Raw genomic sequence first — 16702 nt, forward strand, 5'->3', positions numbered from 1 at the left:
TCCCAGGTCGTTACTCCAAAGAGCCAGCGTCGCCAATTGGTCGGAGGTGAAGACCTCGCCTCCTAATTGGCGGTTGTGGACGACGGCTTCCCGTCCGGCGCGCCGACTCGGAAGTGGTTCCTGCAGGGCCCGGCCGCGTGGGTTCATCTGCGTATCTCGGCCGCCCCGGTGCCTGCGATGACCAAAATAAAGGCCGATCCGGACGGCCCAGAGGCTCAGGCGGAGGCGAGCTGCGGGGAGCGGACTTACCAGGAGCTGCTGGTCAACCTGAACCCCATCGCGCAGCCCCTGGCCTCCCGCCGCCTCACGCGCAAGCTCTACAAGTGTATCAAGAAGGGTGAGGCCCGGAGGGGGCGCGGGAGCCGTGGGAGGCCGCGGGGAGGGGGGGCGCGGGAGCCGTGGGAGGCCGCGGGGGCAGGGGGCGGGAGGGGGGCGCGGGAGCCGTGGGAGGCCGCGGGGGGCAGGGGGCGGGCGCCCCTACTGACTCTTTGGTCTTTGCAGCGGTGAAGCAGAAGCAGATTCGGCGCGGTGTCAAGGAGGTTCAGAAATTTGTCAACAAAGGCGAGAAAGGGTAAGGACCCCCCCTCCCGCCGCCCTTACCGTGGGTAACAAAATTACTCTCGCCCTTTTACTCAGTGCTCGGTAAAGGTGGACTCCACTCAGCCCCGTGGATACCGACCCGTCCCCGTGTAAACCACCTCACGACAACGTACGGTGAGCAAGACCGTGGCATTGAACACACAGTCTTACAGAAAAGCAGCTTAGGGTTGAGCCGTGAGGGAGAGTGACAGGGCTTGTATTTTAGCTTGGGTGAGAACCCAAGCCCGATGGTAACCTCGTTGAGAAGAAGGCCCCACAGTTTTCCATTCATAAGCAAAGTCGGTGTTGAAAGGGACCGTGTTGGGTGTCAGTGGTGGACAGAGGACAACATTGAGGGCTTTGACACTGGAAAGTTTTCATGGGGGAAAGTTTTCCTAAGGCAGTGCCAGTTGAGCTAAGGGTTTGTCGTTGTGTTGGTGCTGGTCCTGGGGTTTGAACGGAGGTCTAGGCACCATCCTGCAGCTTTTTCAACTCAAGGCTGATGTTCTGCCATTTGAGCCCAAGTCTCACCTCTGGCTTTTGGGAGGTTAATTGGAGATTAAAAGTCTCATGGACTCCTAACTCAGGCTGGCTTGATCCTCGGATCTCAACCTCCTGAGTAGCTGGAATTACAGACATGAACCCCCAGTGCCTGGCTGAGTTTTTGTTTTGTTTTTTTGAGATAGGGTTTTATTTGTAGTTCAACTGATTATAGACCACCACACCTGATTTGGAACTGAAATCTTAAGGTCCTGCCAGAAACATGGGTCCCAGGGCAGGGGAGAGGGTAGCAGTGATTAACCTTTCTGTAGGCTTAGTATAATTGTTTACATTTTAAGTTTGTTTCTGACAGTTGAGGAAGGGATTAAAAAAACCAAGAGGTGGCCTGGAGTTTGGCCTAGTGGTTAAAGTGCTTGCCTAGCATGCACGAAGACCAGGGTTCCATTCCTCGGTACCACATACATAGAAAAAAGCCGGAAGTGGTGCTGAGGCTCAGGTGGTAGAGCTCTAGCCTTGAGAAAATCCAAGGACGGTGCTCAGACCCAGAGCTCAAGCCCAGGACTGGCCAAAAAAAAAAAAAAAGGAAGAGGAAATCTGAGGGCATCCAGAAGAGATGTTGGGGGAAATTAAAGGTAATTGATTGGCAAGAACGTTTGGAAAGTTACAAGGAGGTGTGTGATCTCTGGATGCTAGATGCTTACCTGAGGGACAGGTCTGTTGTTTGACATTGTGATTACTGCTAAAGCAAGTGATGTGAAAAGATCCCATTTGGTTTCTGGAGATGCATTAATGTGCTTGCTGACTTCTGCCACCCATCCCAGGCTTAACTGTCAAACAGGAGCTTGGAGGAGAACAGGCAGGCGGGAGAAGTAAGGATTAAAGATATAGATGGCAGATCACACCTATAATCCTAGCTACTCAGGAGGCTGAGATCTGAGAATCACAGTTCAAAGCCAACCCAGGACTAAAGAACTGGAGAGTCTTATCTCCAGTTAATCACTAGAAAATAGGAAGTGGTGCTGTGGCTCAAGGGATGGGGTGCTAGCCTTGAACTGAAGAGCTCAGGGGCAGCGCCCAGGCCCAGAGCCCAACATGACTGTAAACCAGATATGCTAGGGAGAAGATACCAAGGAGCAAACTGCCAAGTCCAGGCCCTGCCATCTGAGAAACACTGATCGTTAAGGATGCTACAGGCAGAGGAGCTTGGAGGAGTCCCTGGGGGAGGAAGAAGAGGAGTCTGCACTGCTCTCCTCACACCTGGCTTTTACCTGCTGCCAAGAAACAAAGATCATGGAAGCTAGGATGGTGCAGCATACCTGTAGAGTCACAGCTTCTTGGGAGATAGGAGAATCCAGGAGTAAGGCCAGGTTTATTGTTGTTGTTGTTTTTTAAAAGTAAGCCAGATGCTGTTAGCACCACCGTAATGGTGGTTAAGATCTGAGGTTCACAGTTCAAAGCCATCCTGGGCAGAATGGTCCCCGAGCCTCTTACCTCCAGGTAACCACCAGAGAACTAGACGTGCACTGTGGCTCAAAGCTGTATAGTGCTAGTCTTAAGGGCGCAGGGACAGTGACTAAGTCCTGAGTTCAAGCCCCATGACCAATTAAAAAAACAAAACCCACAAGATCCTATCTGAAAGGGGGCTGACGTGGTAGAGCACTTTCCGCCAGCAGGCTCAAAGCTTCAAGTCCCATCTCAGTACTGAACTCCCCAGACCGCATTTGCCAAACGGTGTTTCAGAAATGGACAGGCCATGTCAGTAACTGCTTCTTTATCACAAGGCATCTTCATCTATCTGTGCCCATGCTCAGCTCTGGGGACACAGCTGAGGAGGAAGGAGGGAGCAGCTGAAATGCTGGTGGGCTTTCTCATTTCAGGATCATGGTTTTGGCAGGAGACACATTACCCATTGAGGTATACTGCCATCTTCCAGTTATGTGCGAGGACCGGAATTTGCCCTATGTCTATATCCCCTCCAAGACGGTAAGCCCCCCTCCCCAAGATCCCCTACAAACATCCTGACCAGCCTTGGGGGAGGTGGGTGTCTGAGATTCAACCTGCACAGGTCATGGCAGAAAAGAACTTAAGACAAGCCTAAGTGGCTTCCTGGCTCTGCTGCCACTTAGTGGCGGGGAGTGGTGCAGGTATCTTGTCACTACAGTTTAGAGCTTTGTTTTATGCTGGCTTTTTTTCCCCCCTGCCCGTTGTGGGGCTTGAACTCTGGGCCTGGGCTCTGTCCCTGAGCGCTTCAGATCAAGGCTAGCACCTTACCTTTCCAGCCACTTTCGGTTTTCTAGTGGTTAATTGGAAATAAGAGTCTCAAGGTCTTTATTCTTGAGGGCTGGCTTTGAGATCCTCCGATCTCAGCCTCCTGAGTAGCTAGGATTACAGGCATGAGCCACTGCCCGCTGGCTTTTGCTTTTTGAAACAGTGTCTCTGGCATTCAATGTCCCAAACTCCTGGGCTCAAGCAATCCAGTCTCAGCTGGGACTGAAGGTATATACTTACTACCTTGTCTGGCAAATGTCTGTAAGGGAATCCCTGCCTGTGTGGATTAAGAATGAAAGCAGATATAAATTAAGATGCTGCATCCATCTTAGTTGTGAGGGGGTCCACAGTCACAAGTATTTTAGGAGCCTATCATTGTTCTTGTCCCAGCATGGCAGGGACTTCACAGTAGCCTTGGAAAACAGTCTTCCAGATCCATGCTCAGGCTACCTTCCAACTGTGGTCCTCAGGTCTCGGCCTCCTGAGTCACTAGGATTCCAGGCACAAGCCACTGGTGCCCAACTGGAAACATTTTAAGATGCAATAGAACGTGGTTGTGCACCCAGGCAGGCTAGGGAGCCAACCTTCTGTGGCTCAGCAAGCAGCCTTCTCTCCTCTGTAGGACTTGGGTGCGGCCGCAGGCTCCAAGCGCCCCACCTGCGTGATCATGGTGAAGCCCCACGAGGAGTACCAGGAGGCCTACGACGAGTGCCTGGAGGAGGTGCAGGCCCTGCCACCGCCCCTGTGAAGGACACGGGCACCCCCCCCCCCCCCGCACCTGCTCCAGACGCTGCCAGGCCGGCAATAGGCAGGTTGCCTGCCGTCACAGCATCTGCCCCATCCCGAGGCACAGATTCCTCCCAGGCAGGTCCGGCTGTCCTTGGAGGTAGAGCCAAGGTTGTCTCCAGCAGTGCCATTTCCTGTTGAGGAACTGTCTTCAGGGCGGACAGTTCCAAGAATGTGAGCCAGGGGAAGTAAATGCTAAGACTAAAGAAAATGTGCTGAGTCTGTGGGTGTTTTCTCACAGCAGCTGTTGGTGGGGCTGAGGAGCTGGCAGGCGGGTGGGCAGGCACGGAAGCAGAGTTCACAGAGAACTCCTCAGAGTGCTGTGGAAACACGTGGCCTGCAGGCCTGCAGCCTGAGCTCAGCGCAGCACTCGTTGGCCAGCTCCCCCTTCCTGAATAGTGGAGGGAGGCTCTGGGATTAGGCGGACCCTCCATCATCGGAGTCTGCATCCTGGCATCAGGGCACCCCTGTTCCTTTCTCCCGGAACCTTGTGCCTAATGGAAGCAACTTAACCACTCACATAGGAAATTATAAATAGAAATAAGAAGCTCCATGCAAGACTCGGGCCGCTCTGCTTGACACCGGCCCTTCCTGGTGGTCTCTAAATGTTCAGACCCAACTTCCTTCCTGCTGTCAGAAGCCCCACACAGAACTCAGCACACACACCTGTTACCCCAGTGACAGGTGACTTCTAGTAAGGTTTTATACAGGTACACGTGAAGACATCTCACTCAGGGCTCTCAGTTTTCCCCAACTAAGAGCCTGGCCCTGGCTTTGTTGGCAGAAGCCCCGAAGGCCAATCATGAGTGATGATTTGCCAGTGAAGCTCAAGGCGCCAAATGAGGAGGAGTGTGAGTCTATTGGCTTCAAGTTATAAAATGACAACATTGGCTCTAACGTGGGCTATTTACAGTAAGGGGATGCATTCGTACAGTTAGGGCTGTACACTGGAGGGGAGAAGTGCCCGCAGCTGCACACCCGGGCTGAGGGTATGGCAGTAAAGGACAGCTGCCGAAGGGGGGGGAATGGCCAGGACTCTGCTACTTCACTGGCTGCTGAGAAGTCAAGGGCAGAAACGGCAGAGTAGAGAAGCCAGCACCCCCTCCCTCTGCCTGGGGGCGGGCTGCCGGCGTCGGGCCCCTCGGGTGGTCTCCTCAGCCAGGTGCCCTGGGAAGAACCTGCTTGCCCTCCAAAAAGACCAGGGCTTGTGGGGGACAAATCCCTCCCAACAAAGTTCCTTGGAGGCAGAAATCAGAATATGATGCGCTTCCCATCGGCGGGGTTCTGCTCCATCGGGCAGTAGGGACACTTCAGCCTGCAAAGGGAGGACAACCATGAGCACCGCAGGGGCGGCCAGCGGGAGAGCTAGACCAAGACGGCCCAGCAGGGCACTTACTTCCCTCCGTTGATGAGCTTGTTGAGCGCATCCCGGGAGATGACATGGCCGCAGATGAGCTTGATGGGGGGGTTGGAGTCTGATGTCTGCTGGCGAAGGATGGGGCAAGCGAATACCGAGTGGTACCAGCACTTCATGCCTAGCTCGATCTCAATCTGGGGAGGCCAGCGAGTGGGTGAGTTCCAGCTCCTCCCCTGGCGGTCCTGCCCTGCACCCGACTCCCGCACCCCCCACCCCCCAGGCCTCACCGGCAGCTCGTCCTTGTGGCTCCAGACCCCTGCGCACTGCCTCTGCTCTATCACGGCTTTGATGTTCATCAGCACGGGCAGCGCCACGCAGCCAGAGGCAAAGCTGCAAACAGACAGAGGTGGCAGGAGCTGCAGCAGCTCGGCACAAACCACGGAGTCTAAAGTGGCGTGGAAGCTTCTCAAGTCCTATGAAAGCTGGTGGGAATGCTGAGTTCTTGAGCCATTCTAATACACCCCAAAAGCAGGGACCAGTCCAGACCAGTGAACCTCCTTGGGACAATGGGACAACAGTCAAGCAGAAGGGACCCCCGGTGCTTTAGCGCTGTCAGTACCTCTGGTATATATAACTTATGCTAAGAAATGGGGGGGTGCTTGCTTCCCCATATTTCACACAATAGGAAGCCAACTCCTGGAACCCATAGTACCACAGCACTGGTACCCTACACTGCACAGAGCAGTCCTGCCCAGCAGTCTCCCTGCCCAAGGACCAGTGCTGTCTTGCTGGAATGCCACTGTGACCCAAGCCCACATACTGAGGGGGTGTGTGGCTCCTTAGGAGAACCTCATTTCTCCTGTGTAAGGCAGAGAACCCCCAGCCCCGGGATTACTGGGAGGTGAGAATGGATGGATAGTGCAGGAGACGTCTAAGCTTCAATAGCTCAAACTCCACCTTACTCAGCCCTGATTGGAAGTGGTAGCTGAGACAAGAGAAGAGGATCTTGATTAGCAGAGGGGCTGGCAGTGGTGGTGGGGGGTGTGCACGGCCCTGTTTGTTACAGGCTGGACGCTGCCTACCTGCAAGGAAGACTTCCACGGTGCTCCCGGCACGTGGCAGGGCCTGGCAGAAAGGTTTCCCTCCCTGGCCTCCTACTTGGCAGGGGGCAGGGGTGGGCCCTACCTGACGCTGAGCGGGGACTCCACAGAAAGGCCCAGCAGGGAGCAGGCATCGCGGGTGAAGGTCTCGCAGATCTCAGCCCAGTGGCTGTTGTCCAGAAGGTGGCAGTAGGGTGACTTCTCCAGGCCCAGCCGCAGGTACACCAGGCTGCCCATCATCACCTGGATCTCTGCAAGGCAGCCGGGCAGGCACTAGCCCCGAGCCCCGCCCATCCCGCGTGGCCTGACCAGACTTCACAGGGACAGAATGCCCCCAGCAGAGCTGAGTCTGAAATCCAATGGGGGGTTCAAATCTGCAGTCACTGCCAACATGGAACTGGGTGGACAAGGAGACTCCCACATCTCCAGGATTCCAAATGCCTGGATAGCGGGCAGGAGTCTGCTAAACACACGTCCTCACCAACAACTCAACTTCCTAGCACATCCAGGTCTGGAGCTTTTGGGAGGCTGCACTAAAGTGGAAGTTTGCGATCCGTGTTGGAGGCTCAGAGGTAGAGCACTAGCCTGGCCTATGTGAGGATTGGCTCCACTCACACACACATACACTCATACACAAGCCACTGATGGCTACATTTATCTCAATTTTTTTTTTGCCAGTCCTGGGACTTGAACTCAGGGCCTGAGCACCATCCTTGAGCTTTCTCAAAGCTAGAGTTCTACCACTTAAGCCACAGCACCACTTCCAGCTTTTTCTATATATGTGGTAATCGAGGAATCAAACCCAGGTCTTCATGCACGCTATGCAAGCACTCTTACTACTAGGCCAAACTCCCAGCCTACATTTATTTAATTTATTTATTGGGTCATGGGGCTTGAACTCGGCTGGGACGCTGTCCCTGAGCTCTTCAGCTCAAGGCTACTGCCCTACTCCTGAGCCAAGCTCCACTTCCCCTTTTCTAGAGGTAAATTGGAGATAAGAGTCTTAGGTCCGTTTGTGCCCAGGCTGGCTTTGATCCTCAGACCTCAGCCTCCTGAGTAGCTAGGATTATAGGTGTGTGCCACCGCACCCCGCTCTACATTTATTTTATGAAAATAAAATTTTATTTGTCCCGAGACTCTGTCTCAGGACAGTATGTTGCCCAGGCTGGCCTCTGACTCTTAAACTCAAGCAATCCTCCCTACCCCAGCCCAAGTGGCTGGAACTACACCATGACAGCCAGCTTTGGTTTAAAACTTAAACCAGCATGATGAAGCTAATGAGAAGTAACAGCTTGAGTTACTATGGTGATCATCTCACAAGGCAGAAAGAAACCTTAGCATGGAGGAATGGGCTCGGGAAAGATGAGCTAGAAAAGGTGCCAGGAGAATCTTAAGAAACAGGCAGAGCCCTCTGAGCCAAAGCAGGGAAAGGGGTTGGCACACTCTGCTGTGTGGCATATAGCATCCATATGGGAAAAGGTAGGAAAATGCTTTGGAAGTCAGGGGATGGTCATTCAAATGCCTGTGATACCAGCTACTCACGCCTGTAACCCTAGCTACTCGGGAGGCTGAGATCTGAGGATGGAGGCTCAAAGCCAGCTTGGGCACTGAAGTCCAAGAGGCTCTTATCTCATTAACCACCAGAAAACTGGAAGTGGCACTGTGACTCAAAGGGTAGGGCAGTAGCCTTGAGCTGAAGAGGTCAGAGACAATGCCCAGGCCCAGGGTTCAAGTCCCAAAACCGACAAAAAAAAAAAAAAAAGTAGAGCTGTGATTCAAGCAACAGAGTGCTAACCTGGAGCAAAAAAAAAAATATCAAGGACAGGGGCCAGGACTTTGGCCTAGTGGTAGAGGGCTTGCCTACCATGCACAAAGCCCTGGGTTTGATTCCTCGGTACCACATACACAGAAAAAGCCAAAAGTGGTGCTGTGGCTCAGTGGTAGAGCGCTAGCCTTGAGTAAAGCCCAAGGACAGGGCTCAGGCCCTGAGCTCAAGCTCAGGATTGGCGAAGAAAGAAAACCTCAAAGACAGTGCCTAGACCCTGAGTTGGAGCCCCACGACCGGCGTGCGTGCACACGCACGCACTGGCACCCTGGGCACTCACCCCGCTGGTGCAGCCGCGCGAAGGGCTGGAAGTGCCGGGCATAGCTGAGGGCCTCCAGCTGTTTCTCGGGGCCGCCTGCCAGGAGGCGGATGAAGTGCAGCCGCCGCAGCTTGAACTCCAGGGAGCTGTTGAGCTCCAGCAGGCGCTGCCTGTGGGAGACCGCCCATCTGCAAGAAACGGCCGGGTTAGTGGGTGCTGGGGCTGTGGAGGTTCCAAAAGCCTGGGAAAACCCTGGGACAGGAAGCCTAAGGGCAGGCCCGGGGAGGGTGGGAGGGCCTGGCCACTGCTGGCCCCTTACTCCAGTGCCGGCCCCAGGTCTTGTTCATGAAGAGCTTCCAAGATTCGGTTCAGTTCAAGGAAGGGCTGCTTGAAATCCAAGTCCACATTCAGTGTTGATTCCTGTCGAAAGAGTTGCCCAACAAGAATAAAAAGTCATCTGTCTGGGGCGCTGAGGCTCCTTCCCTGCCAAGACCTGGACCCCTCTGTTCTCATTTCCATTCGGGGAAACCAGCTGATATCTGGAAGTACCTCAGTTGACCCCGCAGTGCACATGCAGAGCCCACACGTGTGGGCTCAGCACCAGCCAGCCCTAGGGCCTGGCACCGGATGGCCTCCTCTTCAGTGCTTGTTCAACAAAGGCGAAGTCTCCTTTACTTTCACCGACAGTGTCTTTAACGCTTACCCAGTGCTTCTTTACCACTTCACTAAGATCAAGCTGGGCTTGGCATGCAACGCACTCTAGAAATTGTGAACTTTGCTTTTTGTCATACAGATTTGTAGACTGCCTTTCATTTTATGGCAGGGGGACTGATTTCTTTTCTAAAATAAGTGTATTCAAAAACGGCAGAGAGGCCGGGAGTTTGGCCTAGTAGTAGAGTGCTTGCCTAGCATGCATGGAGATCTGGGTTCAATTCCTCAGAACCACATACATAGAAAAGCCAGAAGTGATGCTGTGGCTCAAGTGACAGAGCCCTAGCCTTGAGGAAAAAGCCCAAGGACAGTGCTCAGGCCCTGAGTTCAAGCTCCAAGACTGGCCAGAACAAACAAACACAAAACCCAGCAGGGAGTGGCTGGGGAATGTGGTAGAATGACAGAGTGCTTGCTTAGCATGCAGGAAGCCCTGGGTTCAGTCTCAGTACTATATAAACAGAAAAGGCTAGAGATGGTGCTGTGGCTCAAGTGATAGAGTAAAAGAGTGGTCCGGCAAAAGCAGCTCAGGGACAGTGTCCAGGGCCTGAGTTCAAGCCCCAGGACTGACCAAAAAAATAAAATAAACAGAGAAAGCAAGTTGTCAGGTAGGAAGCAGGACAAACAGTCCTGGCCCGCCTGGCACACACACCTGGCACAGCTCCTCTGCCACACTGAGCATGCCCTGCTGATACAAGTGTTCCACGATGGCCATCTGCAGGATTTGCTGCTGCTTCTCCCTCGAGTCCCACACGGCATCCGAGACTACACCGCAAATCTCAGAGTCAAAGTTCTGATGAGGAGAGACAGGGCCCTGTGACTTGGGCGCTCACCCTTGCTCTCCCGTCAGGCCCAGTACACGCTCGCATCAGGGTATTCCCACCCTCAAGCCTGTTCCCATCCACACACTCACCCTGTCAATAGCTTTGCCCACTCGGGACACACTGCTGTGAATATCCTTGTGGTCTGAAGCCAGTTTCTGGACAGTGTCCTTGATCTTCCGGCAACACTGGGACATCACGAGGGAGAGGGTGGCAGAGAGAGGAGTCCCCTGGAGAGCTGCAGAGAAACGGTGGACTGAGTCTGGACACTGGAGTGACTGAGCACCTCCTTCTGCAGCAGACTGTGTCTCTGACTCCTCTCTTTAGTAACACCAGCTGTACAGCCCAGAAAGCACCCTGGATGCCACAGGAAGTACCTAACTGCTATGTCAGGACCTGCCACTTTTTTAACTGAATGACTTGGAACTGGCCGAGTCAGTCTCTTAGTGACTTCATTTCCTCACTCTGGGCCACACACTTCATTTATTCATGTACCATATTCCTACACAGAATTCTATACATTCAACTAAAAGTTAAACATACTTTACACAGAACCCAGTAATTCTATTCTGAGACAAAGGAAAACATATATACCCACACAGAAGAATGTTCATAAATATTCTTAGTATCATTCACAATAATAAAAAGACAGAAATAACTCAAATATTCATTCACTCATGCAACAGGTAAGATTCAGCCATAAAAGGCAGGAAGTACTGAAACATGCTATAATGGGACAAACAGCAAGCACGGTCCTGGGCTGGGGACATTGCTCAGTAACAAGCTTTGTCTGGCATGCTTCAGAATGCAGGTTCAATCCACAGCATGGCAAAAGCAAGCCAGCAGCAACACACCATGCGAATGAAAAAAGCCAGAAGCTAAGGCCACATACTGTGATTATTTATAGGAAGAGTCCAGAAGAGGTAAATGTACAAAGAAAAGAAGTAAGTAGTTGCCAAAGGCTGATGTGAGGGAAGAAAAGTCGTCCTGGATAGATTTTGAAGGTGATTAAAAAATATTCTAAAATCACACAGTAATCATGATGGGACAACTCCACAAACACAGTTTCAATCACTGAGTTGTACACTTTCAAAATGTAAGTTGAGGGAGTTTTGCCTAGCGGTAGAGTGCATGCCTAGCATGCACGAAGACCCAGGCTCCATTCCTGGGTACCACACACAGAAAAAAAGCAGAAAGTGGTACTGTGGCTCAAGTGGTAGAGCACTAACTTTGAGAAAGCCCAAGGTCAGTGCCCAAGCCCTGAGTTCAAGCCCCAAGACTAGCCAAAAAAAAAACAAAAAACAAGAAGTAGTAGAAAAGGTTTAGGGACAAAGGAATGAGAATGAGGTAGTGAGATAGGTGCAATTTGTTTTCAAGTAGTTAATAATAATATTAATACCTAAGAGAATGACAAAGCAAACATGCCAGCATATCTGGTGGAACACTGAAGGGCATGTATTAGGTTCTGTTCAGTATTTGCAGGGCTGACAATCATTTGTACAAGGCAAATTATCTACCGCTATACTATATCCCCATCCTTTGGGTTGTTTTCTTTGCCAGTCCTGGAGCTTGAACTCAGTGCCTGGGCTCTGTCCTTGGGCTTTCTTCAAGGCTAGCGCTCTACCACTAAGCCAAACTCCCAGCCCATCCTTCGAGTTTTTTGAGAGTCTCACTATGTAGCCCAAGCTGGCCTATCTCCATCATCCAGAGTGCTGAGAACACAGGTAACCTGGCCACTATGCCCAGCTTGTATGAGTTCCTTCCATGACTCTTGGAACGTCCTTATAAATTTGAAATTACCTTAAAGAATCTTAAAAACAGGAAAGTAGGAGCTCAGTGGTAGCAAGTTTGAGGCCCTGGGCCTAGTTCCCCAGAACCATTTTGTTTTTGTTTTTTGGGGGGGGCGATGGTGATCATGGAATTTGAACTCTCCCTGGGGCCTGGGTACTGTCCCTCAGCTCTTCAGCTCAAGGCTACTGCCCTACCCTTAAGCCAAGCCCCTCTTCTCATTTTCTAGAGTTAATTGGAGATAAGAGTCTCAGGTCCTTTTGTGCCCAGGCTGGCTTTGAACCTTGATCCTCACATCTCAGCTTCCGAAGTTGCTAGGATTATAGGCGTGAGCCACCATGCTCAACCCATTTTGTTTTCTAAAGTAAATTTAAAACAAAATAGAAACAGACTACTCACTTCTTTGGGCTATTCGAAAGAGTTAAGACTGCCAATATCCCCCCTTCAAGGAGGCCTAGACATGTGCTGATGTCCTGAGCAACAATCATTTTTCCAAGACCCTACCCCAAGCAGCCTTGGCTCTCCCTGTCCACAAGGAGGCTGGCACCTGTTCCCAAGGGACGCACACTCACCTGCGCTGGCCAGCTCAGCGCGTAGCTGGCCCACATAGTGCAGCAGCTCCTCCAGGCTCTGCTCGCAGTGCTGTCCGTAGCTGAGGAACTTCTGCAGGACCTTGTCCAGCTCTCTCTCCACACACGCACACTGCTCCATGGTGACCTCTTCCTGGGACGTGAGTTGGGTCAAGCCCCTGTGGACAGGCGGCTTTGTGAGGGGACTCGCGTTTCTTTTTCTTTTTTAATTGTTATTGTAAAGATGATGTACAGAGGGGTTAGTTATGTAAGTCAAGTAATGAGTCCATTTCATCCTGAACAGTGCCACCTCTTCCCCAGTTTACACCCGATTATTTCAATCCATGTCATCTTCCCCACATCCTATCAATATACACACATTCCCTTGCTGCAGTGTATCTGTCCACAGCTTCCCTCCAACCTCAGAGGGGTGTTTAGGGACACAGGCTAGGACAGGACATGTTTATATCATGATGAGAAAATGACTGATTTGTAACTCTGTGCTTCACTTTTGTCTAACTCTCTTTTCAACCAGAAGAGAACAGGTCCCACAGGAGCCACACGACTACAAGCGTACACTGCGCGCATATGGTCACAGAAGTGAGTTTGCACATATTCAGTTGTGGAGGCTGTTTTCCACGCACCACACTGACATTATTATGTCACTGCCTTTATTAAGGCAGTCCTGTAATGGCTGGCATTTAGAAACACAACTTAGGGAATGACCTGATGGGCCTGGCCGCCTCTCCAGCCTCGGCCTTGCCCACAGATAGACATACCGTGTCTGTACTGTGCTCTCATAGCCCCCTGCCCTGGTATGCAGTGTCAGCATACCAGGTTCCTGGCAGCAGGCCCCAGCTGAACTCATGTGGCCCCCTCTGCTCTTCCTGTGCTCCTTCCAGTCCAAGAGCCTGTCTCCTCGTCAGACTAAAAGCTCCCTTACTGTAACCCAATTTTCTCTCCTTATCCTACATCCCTCCCTCACCAGCCCCTGCCTTCCCCTTTCAGATCTGGCTTCCAGGCAGCAGGCACAATCCTGGAAGCAGCTCCTCCCTGCCACTTGAAATGAGAAGATATTGTATGACCAGCCAGTCTCTCAAGGAGAATTCTCAGGGCAGGATATCCCTGAGGGTCTTCCATGTTTCCACCAGCACCACCAGCCCTGGCTTCCCCACCTTGACACAGCAACTGTTTCCTTTTCAGACAGGGGACAAGTGGCAGGAAAGTGGCACTAGGATCTGCTTATGCTTTATCTCTGTATAGCTGATGCTGTGACACTCTCTGCAATTTGAAATCATGGTGTCCAGATACGCCAACCCCCTAAGCACACACTGTAAGTGGATGGGAGCCATTACGGGTGAAATGTAACAGGAGCTCCTGTCTGAAATAGTTTTTCAATATTTTTTTAAGTTACTGTATGAAGGGGTTTCAATTCCAGAAGTCAGGTTGTAAGTACATCACAGATACCATAATCTTTGCTATAATTAAGTGGCAGCAGTTTATAAGGGCCTCTTATGTGCCAGGCACGAGTCTAATAATTTCACATGCATTAACAAATTATTCACTTACATGACAAAAAACAAAGCAAGGAATATGGCTCAGTGGTAGAATGATGAGCTGGCACACATGAGGCCCTGAGTTCAATTCCTTGGTACCACATAAACAATAGATACAACTAATAAAAGGGGGTAAAAAAATTAAAATTTACTTAAAAAAAGAAAAGTACTATGAGATGGGTATGGCTATTAGACCATTCTACAGCTGAAAAAAATGAGACAGAAGGAGTCAATAAGTTGACCATGATCCTGCAGCTGGGAGTGGAGGAGTGGGAAATAAGAGGGTGGCCTGGGCCTGGCTCTGGACTCTCAATTTTTTTTTTTTTTGCCAGTCCTGGGGCTTGAACTCAGGGCCTAAGCACTGTCCTTGGGCTTTCTTCAAGGCTAGCACTCTACCACATGAACCACAGCACCACTTCTGGTTTTTTTCTATGTATGTGGTACCAAGGAATCGAACCTTGGTCTTCATGCATGCTAGGCAAGCACTCTAATGCTAGGACAAACTCCCGGGCCCCTCTCAAATATTTTTTTAAGCACTATACCTCACAGCACCCTCAACCCAACCCACTGGGCCACAACCTCATCAGAAAAGAAAATGCAAATACCTGTGGCTGAGTTCAAGTCCCAGTACCAATGCACACACACACACACACACACAGACAAATTCATACACAGACTGCTACACGTTGCCCACCACATAAGCCCTGTGTGACCACACTGGCTTCCTCTGCACAACCAGTGGATGCTCAGGATGCTCTCTGCACTTCTATTCTGTACCCTCAGAACATGAGCTGCAGCACAATCATCAGCTCCCCATGAAGCCCCTCGCAGCCTCACAACCCTGTCCCCAGGGCTCTGCTCACACTGGGCTCTCGCCCTGGCTATGCAGGGACGGCCTGTTCCCATGGCTCTCCCGCAGGCCCAGGAACTGCTCAAGCCCAGGAGACTGGTCTGGGGTACACAGGAAGCACTTACACTTTTTTTGGCCTGGGCTCAAAATGTTGGGGTGAGCAAGAAGAGACACAACATCAAGGCAGGAACAAGGGGTTCCTCCTAAATCTTCAACATGAAAGAATGCTCCTGAGGTAGAGAGAAGGGAAGCTATGCAAATCAGGGAAGATGTCCCCATCACCTGACACGGAATTGACAGCCACCCCTGACCCAATTCTTGTTGTTGTTGTTATTGTCTCTCCTCTCCCTCCATGTTGTGTTGTGTTTTGTTTTTGGTGTAGCACTGGGGCTTACACTCCAGACAGACTTCTTGTTCTCCCTGGACTTTTTTCCCTCAGGGCTGGTTCTCTACCACTTGAGCCACATCTGCACTTTTGGTTTTTTTCATAGTTAGCTAGAGATTAGTCTCTCAGATTTATCTGCCTTGGCTGGCTTCAAACCCAGGTTGTCATATCTCAAACCTGCTCAGTGGCTAGGATTCCAGGAATGAGCCACTGGCACCCGGCCCACTGACCTAATTCTGAGACTCTGGCAGTCCCCCACTTCTATCCATTCTCTATGTATCATTTACTTGACTAAAAAGTAACATGTCATTGTATTTAGAGAAAAAAAAAATCCACACTCCTTTCTATGGCAAGTCTATGCAAACAAATCGCAACTACCTCTCCAATCTCATCCTTCTTGCCATGCTCCAGTCACCTGGGCCTTCTATGTCTCGCCCGGTTCTAGTTTATTTGGCCTCAGGGCCTTTGCATTGCCTCTGCCCTCAGCCTGGAACTCGGCTTTCCTCATCTCTTCCTTACAATTAAATATGACCAATGCCATTTCTGCACAGAAGCGCCTGTGAGGCCGCGGTATCTAACGCTGCCCTACCCTAAAGCCAGTCACCGGGTCATAGGGCCCCGTGGCTTCTCTGGGCTGTGCGTTAGATAAAAGTCCCGCCATGTGCTCGGGTCCCAGCTCCTATTGCACTAACGCGCAAGTCAATGTCAAGCTCGGACTCCGCCTTCAGAGAAGTCCCAGCTGGGACCCCCCGCCCCCCCCCCACACACCCCGTCCGCAGCCGCGGGTTACCTGAGACCCAGGCGAGGGGCCCGGGCGGCAGCTCCTGGAGGGCGGGGTCCGCTCCCGGGCCGGGGCCCACGTCTGGCAAGAGAACAAGCCCAAGGACGGAGCCGGCTCGGGCCGTCGTCGGGAGACGGAGGCTTCCGGAGAAGCCCCGGGCGTCACACGGCTCACACCCCGCCGCCGCCGCCGCCGCCCTCCCCGGCTCCCCGGGCGGCCCCGCCTCGGCCCGCACCGCTGAGGCACAGCAGCCCGCCGGCTCTCACCTGGTCCCGCAGCCCCGCCCCACTTCCGGCGCCGCTGTCATCGGAAGCGGAAGACGCAGCAGCGGTTGCGCCTTTCAGTCGGGTTTGTCCATTCTCGGCTTCGGAGAGGGGTGGCCGCCCCGGTCGTCCGCGGCTTCCCCCGGGCGTCAAATGGAGTCGCCCAAATGGGCGGGGCGAACAGCAAAGTCCCGCCTCCTCTGCCCGTGGCCACGCCCTCGTGGCGCCTGGTGGACCAATCCCTGCGGCCCCGTCCGGAGCCTGGCCGCCGGCGGGAATCCGTCAGACTCCACCCCTGGCTCTTCC

General features: G+C 52.3%; 2 protein-coding genes across 3 annotated transcripts; one reads left to right on the forward strand and one right to left on the reverse strand.

Annotated features, from left to right (window-relative positions):
- The first annotated feature begins 81 nt into the window (after positions 1–81).
- Positions 82–4339, forward strand: Nhp2 (NHP2 ribonucleoprotein). Its single transcript, XM_090321026.1, has 4 exons — positions 82–337; positions 502–571; positions 2958–3063; positions 3971–4339. The coding sequence occupies exons 1-4, from the start codon at positions 178–180 to the stop codon at positions 4094–4096; spliced, it is 462 nt and encodes a 153-aa protein (XP_090177152.1). The 5' UTR covers positions 82–177; the 3' UTR covers positions 4097–4339.
- Positions 4340–5275: 936 nt separating this feature from the next.
- On the reverse strand, positions 5276–16421 carry Rmnd5b (required for meiotic nuclear division 5 homolog B). 2 transcript variants are annotated; one of them, XM_090320946.1, is made up of 11 exons: positions 16400–16417; positions 16143–16214; positions 12565–12740; positions 10297–10442; positions 10036–10176; positions 8995–9095; positions 8697–8863; positions 6677–6842; positions 5779–5881; positions 5531–5685; positions 5276–5449 (listed from the first exon to the last, which is right to left on the reverse strand). In XM_090320946.1, the coding sequence occupies exons 3-11, from the start codon at positions 12701–12703 to the stop codon at positions 5386–5388; spliced, it is 1182 nt and encodes a 393-aa protein (XP_090177072.1). In that variant the 5' UTR covers positions 12704–12740; positions 16143–16214; positions 16400–16417; the 3' UTR covers positions 5276–5385. The 2 variants fall into 2 exon arrangements, with proteins under 2 accessions (XP_090177072.1, XP_090177073.1); XM_090320947.1 differs by lacking the exon at positions 16143–16214 and having other exon boundaries at positions 16400–16421.
- Between the last annotated feature and the right edge of the window lie 281 nt (positions 16422–16702).

The sequence above is a fragment of the Megascapheus bottae genome, chromosome 29, assembly GCF_031878675.1.
Source record: "Megascapheus bottae isolate mThoBot1 chromosome 29, mThoBot2.hap1, whole genome shotgun sequence".
Lineage (NCBI taxonomy): Eukaryota > Metazoa > Chordata > Mammalia > Rodentia > Geomyidae > Megascapheus > Megascapheus bottae.

Coding starts and splice junctions, on each gene's coding strand:
- Nhp2 (XM_090321026.1), top strand. CDS start 178: ATGACCAAAATAAAGGCCGATCCGGACGGCCCAGAGGCTCAGGCGGAG. Junction 338..501: donor CTACAAGTGTATCAAGAAGG/GTGAGGCCCGGA, acceptor TGGTCTTTGCAG/CGGTGAAGCAGAAGCAGATT. Junction 572..2,957: donor GTCAACAAAGGCGAGAAAGG/GTAAGGACCCCC, acceptor TTCTCATTTCAG/GATCATGGTTTTGGCAGGAG.
- Rmnd5b (XM_090320947.1), bottom strand. CDS start 12,703: ATGGAGCAGTGTGCGTGTGTGGAGAGAGAGCTGGACAAGGTCCTGCAG. Junction 10,443..12,564: donor CGCTGAGCTGGCCAGCGCAG/GTGAGTGTGCGT, acceptor GTTTCTCTGCAG/CTCTCCAGGGGACTCCTCTC. Junction 10,177..10,296: donor TGGGCAAAGCTATTGACAGG/GTGAGTGTGTGG, acceptor TCTCCTCATCAG/AACTTTGACTCTGAGATTTG.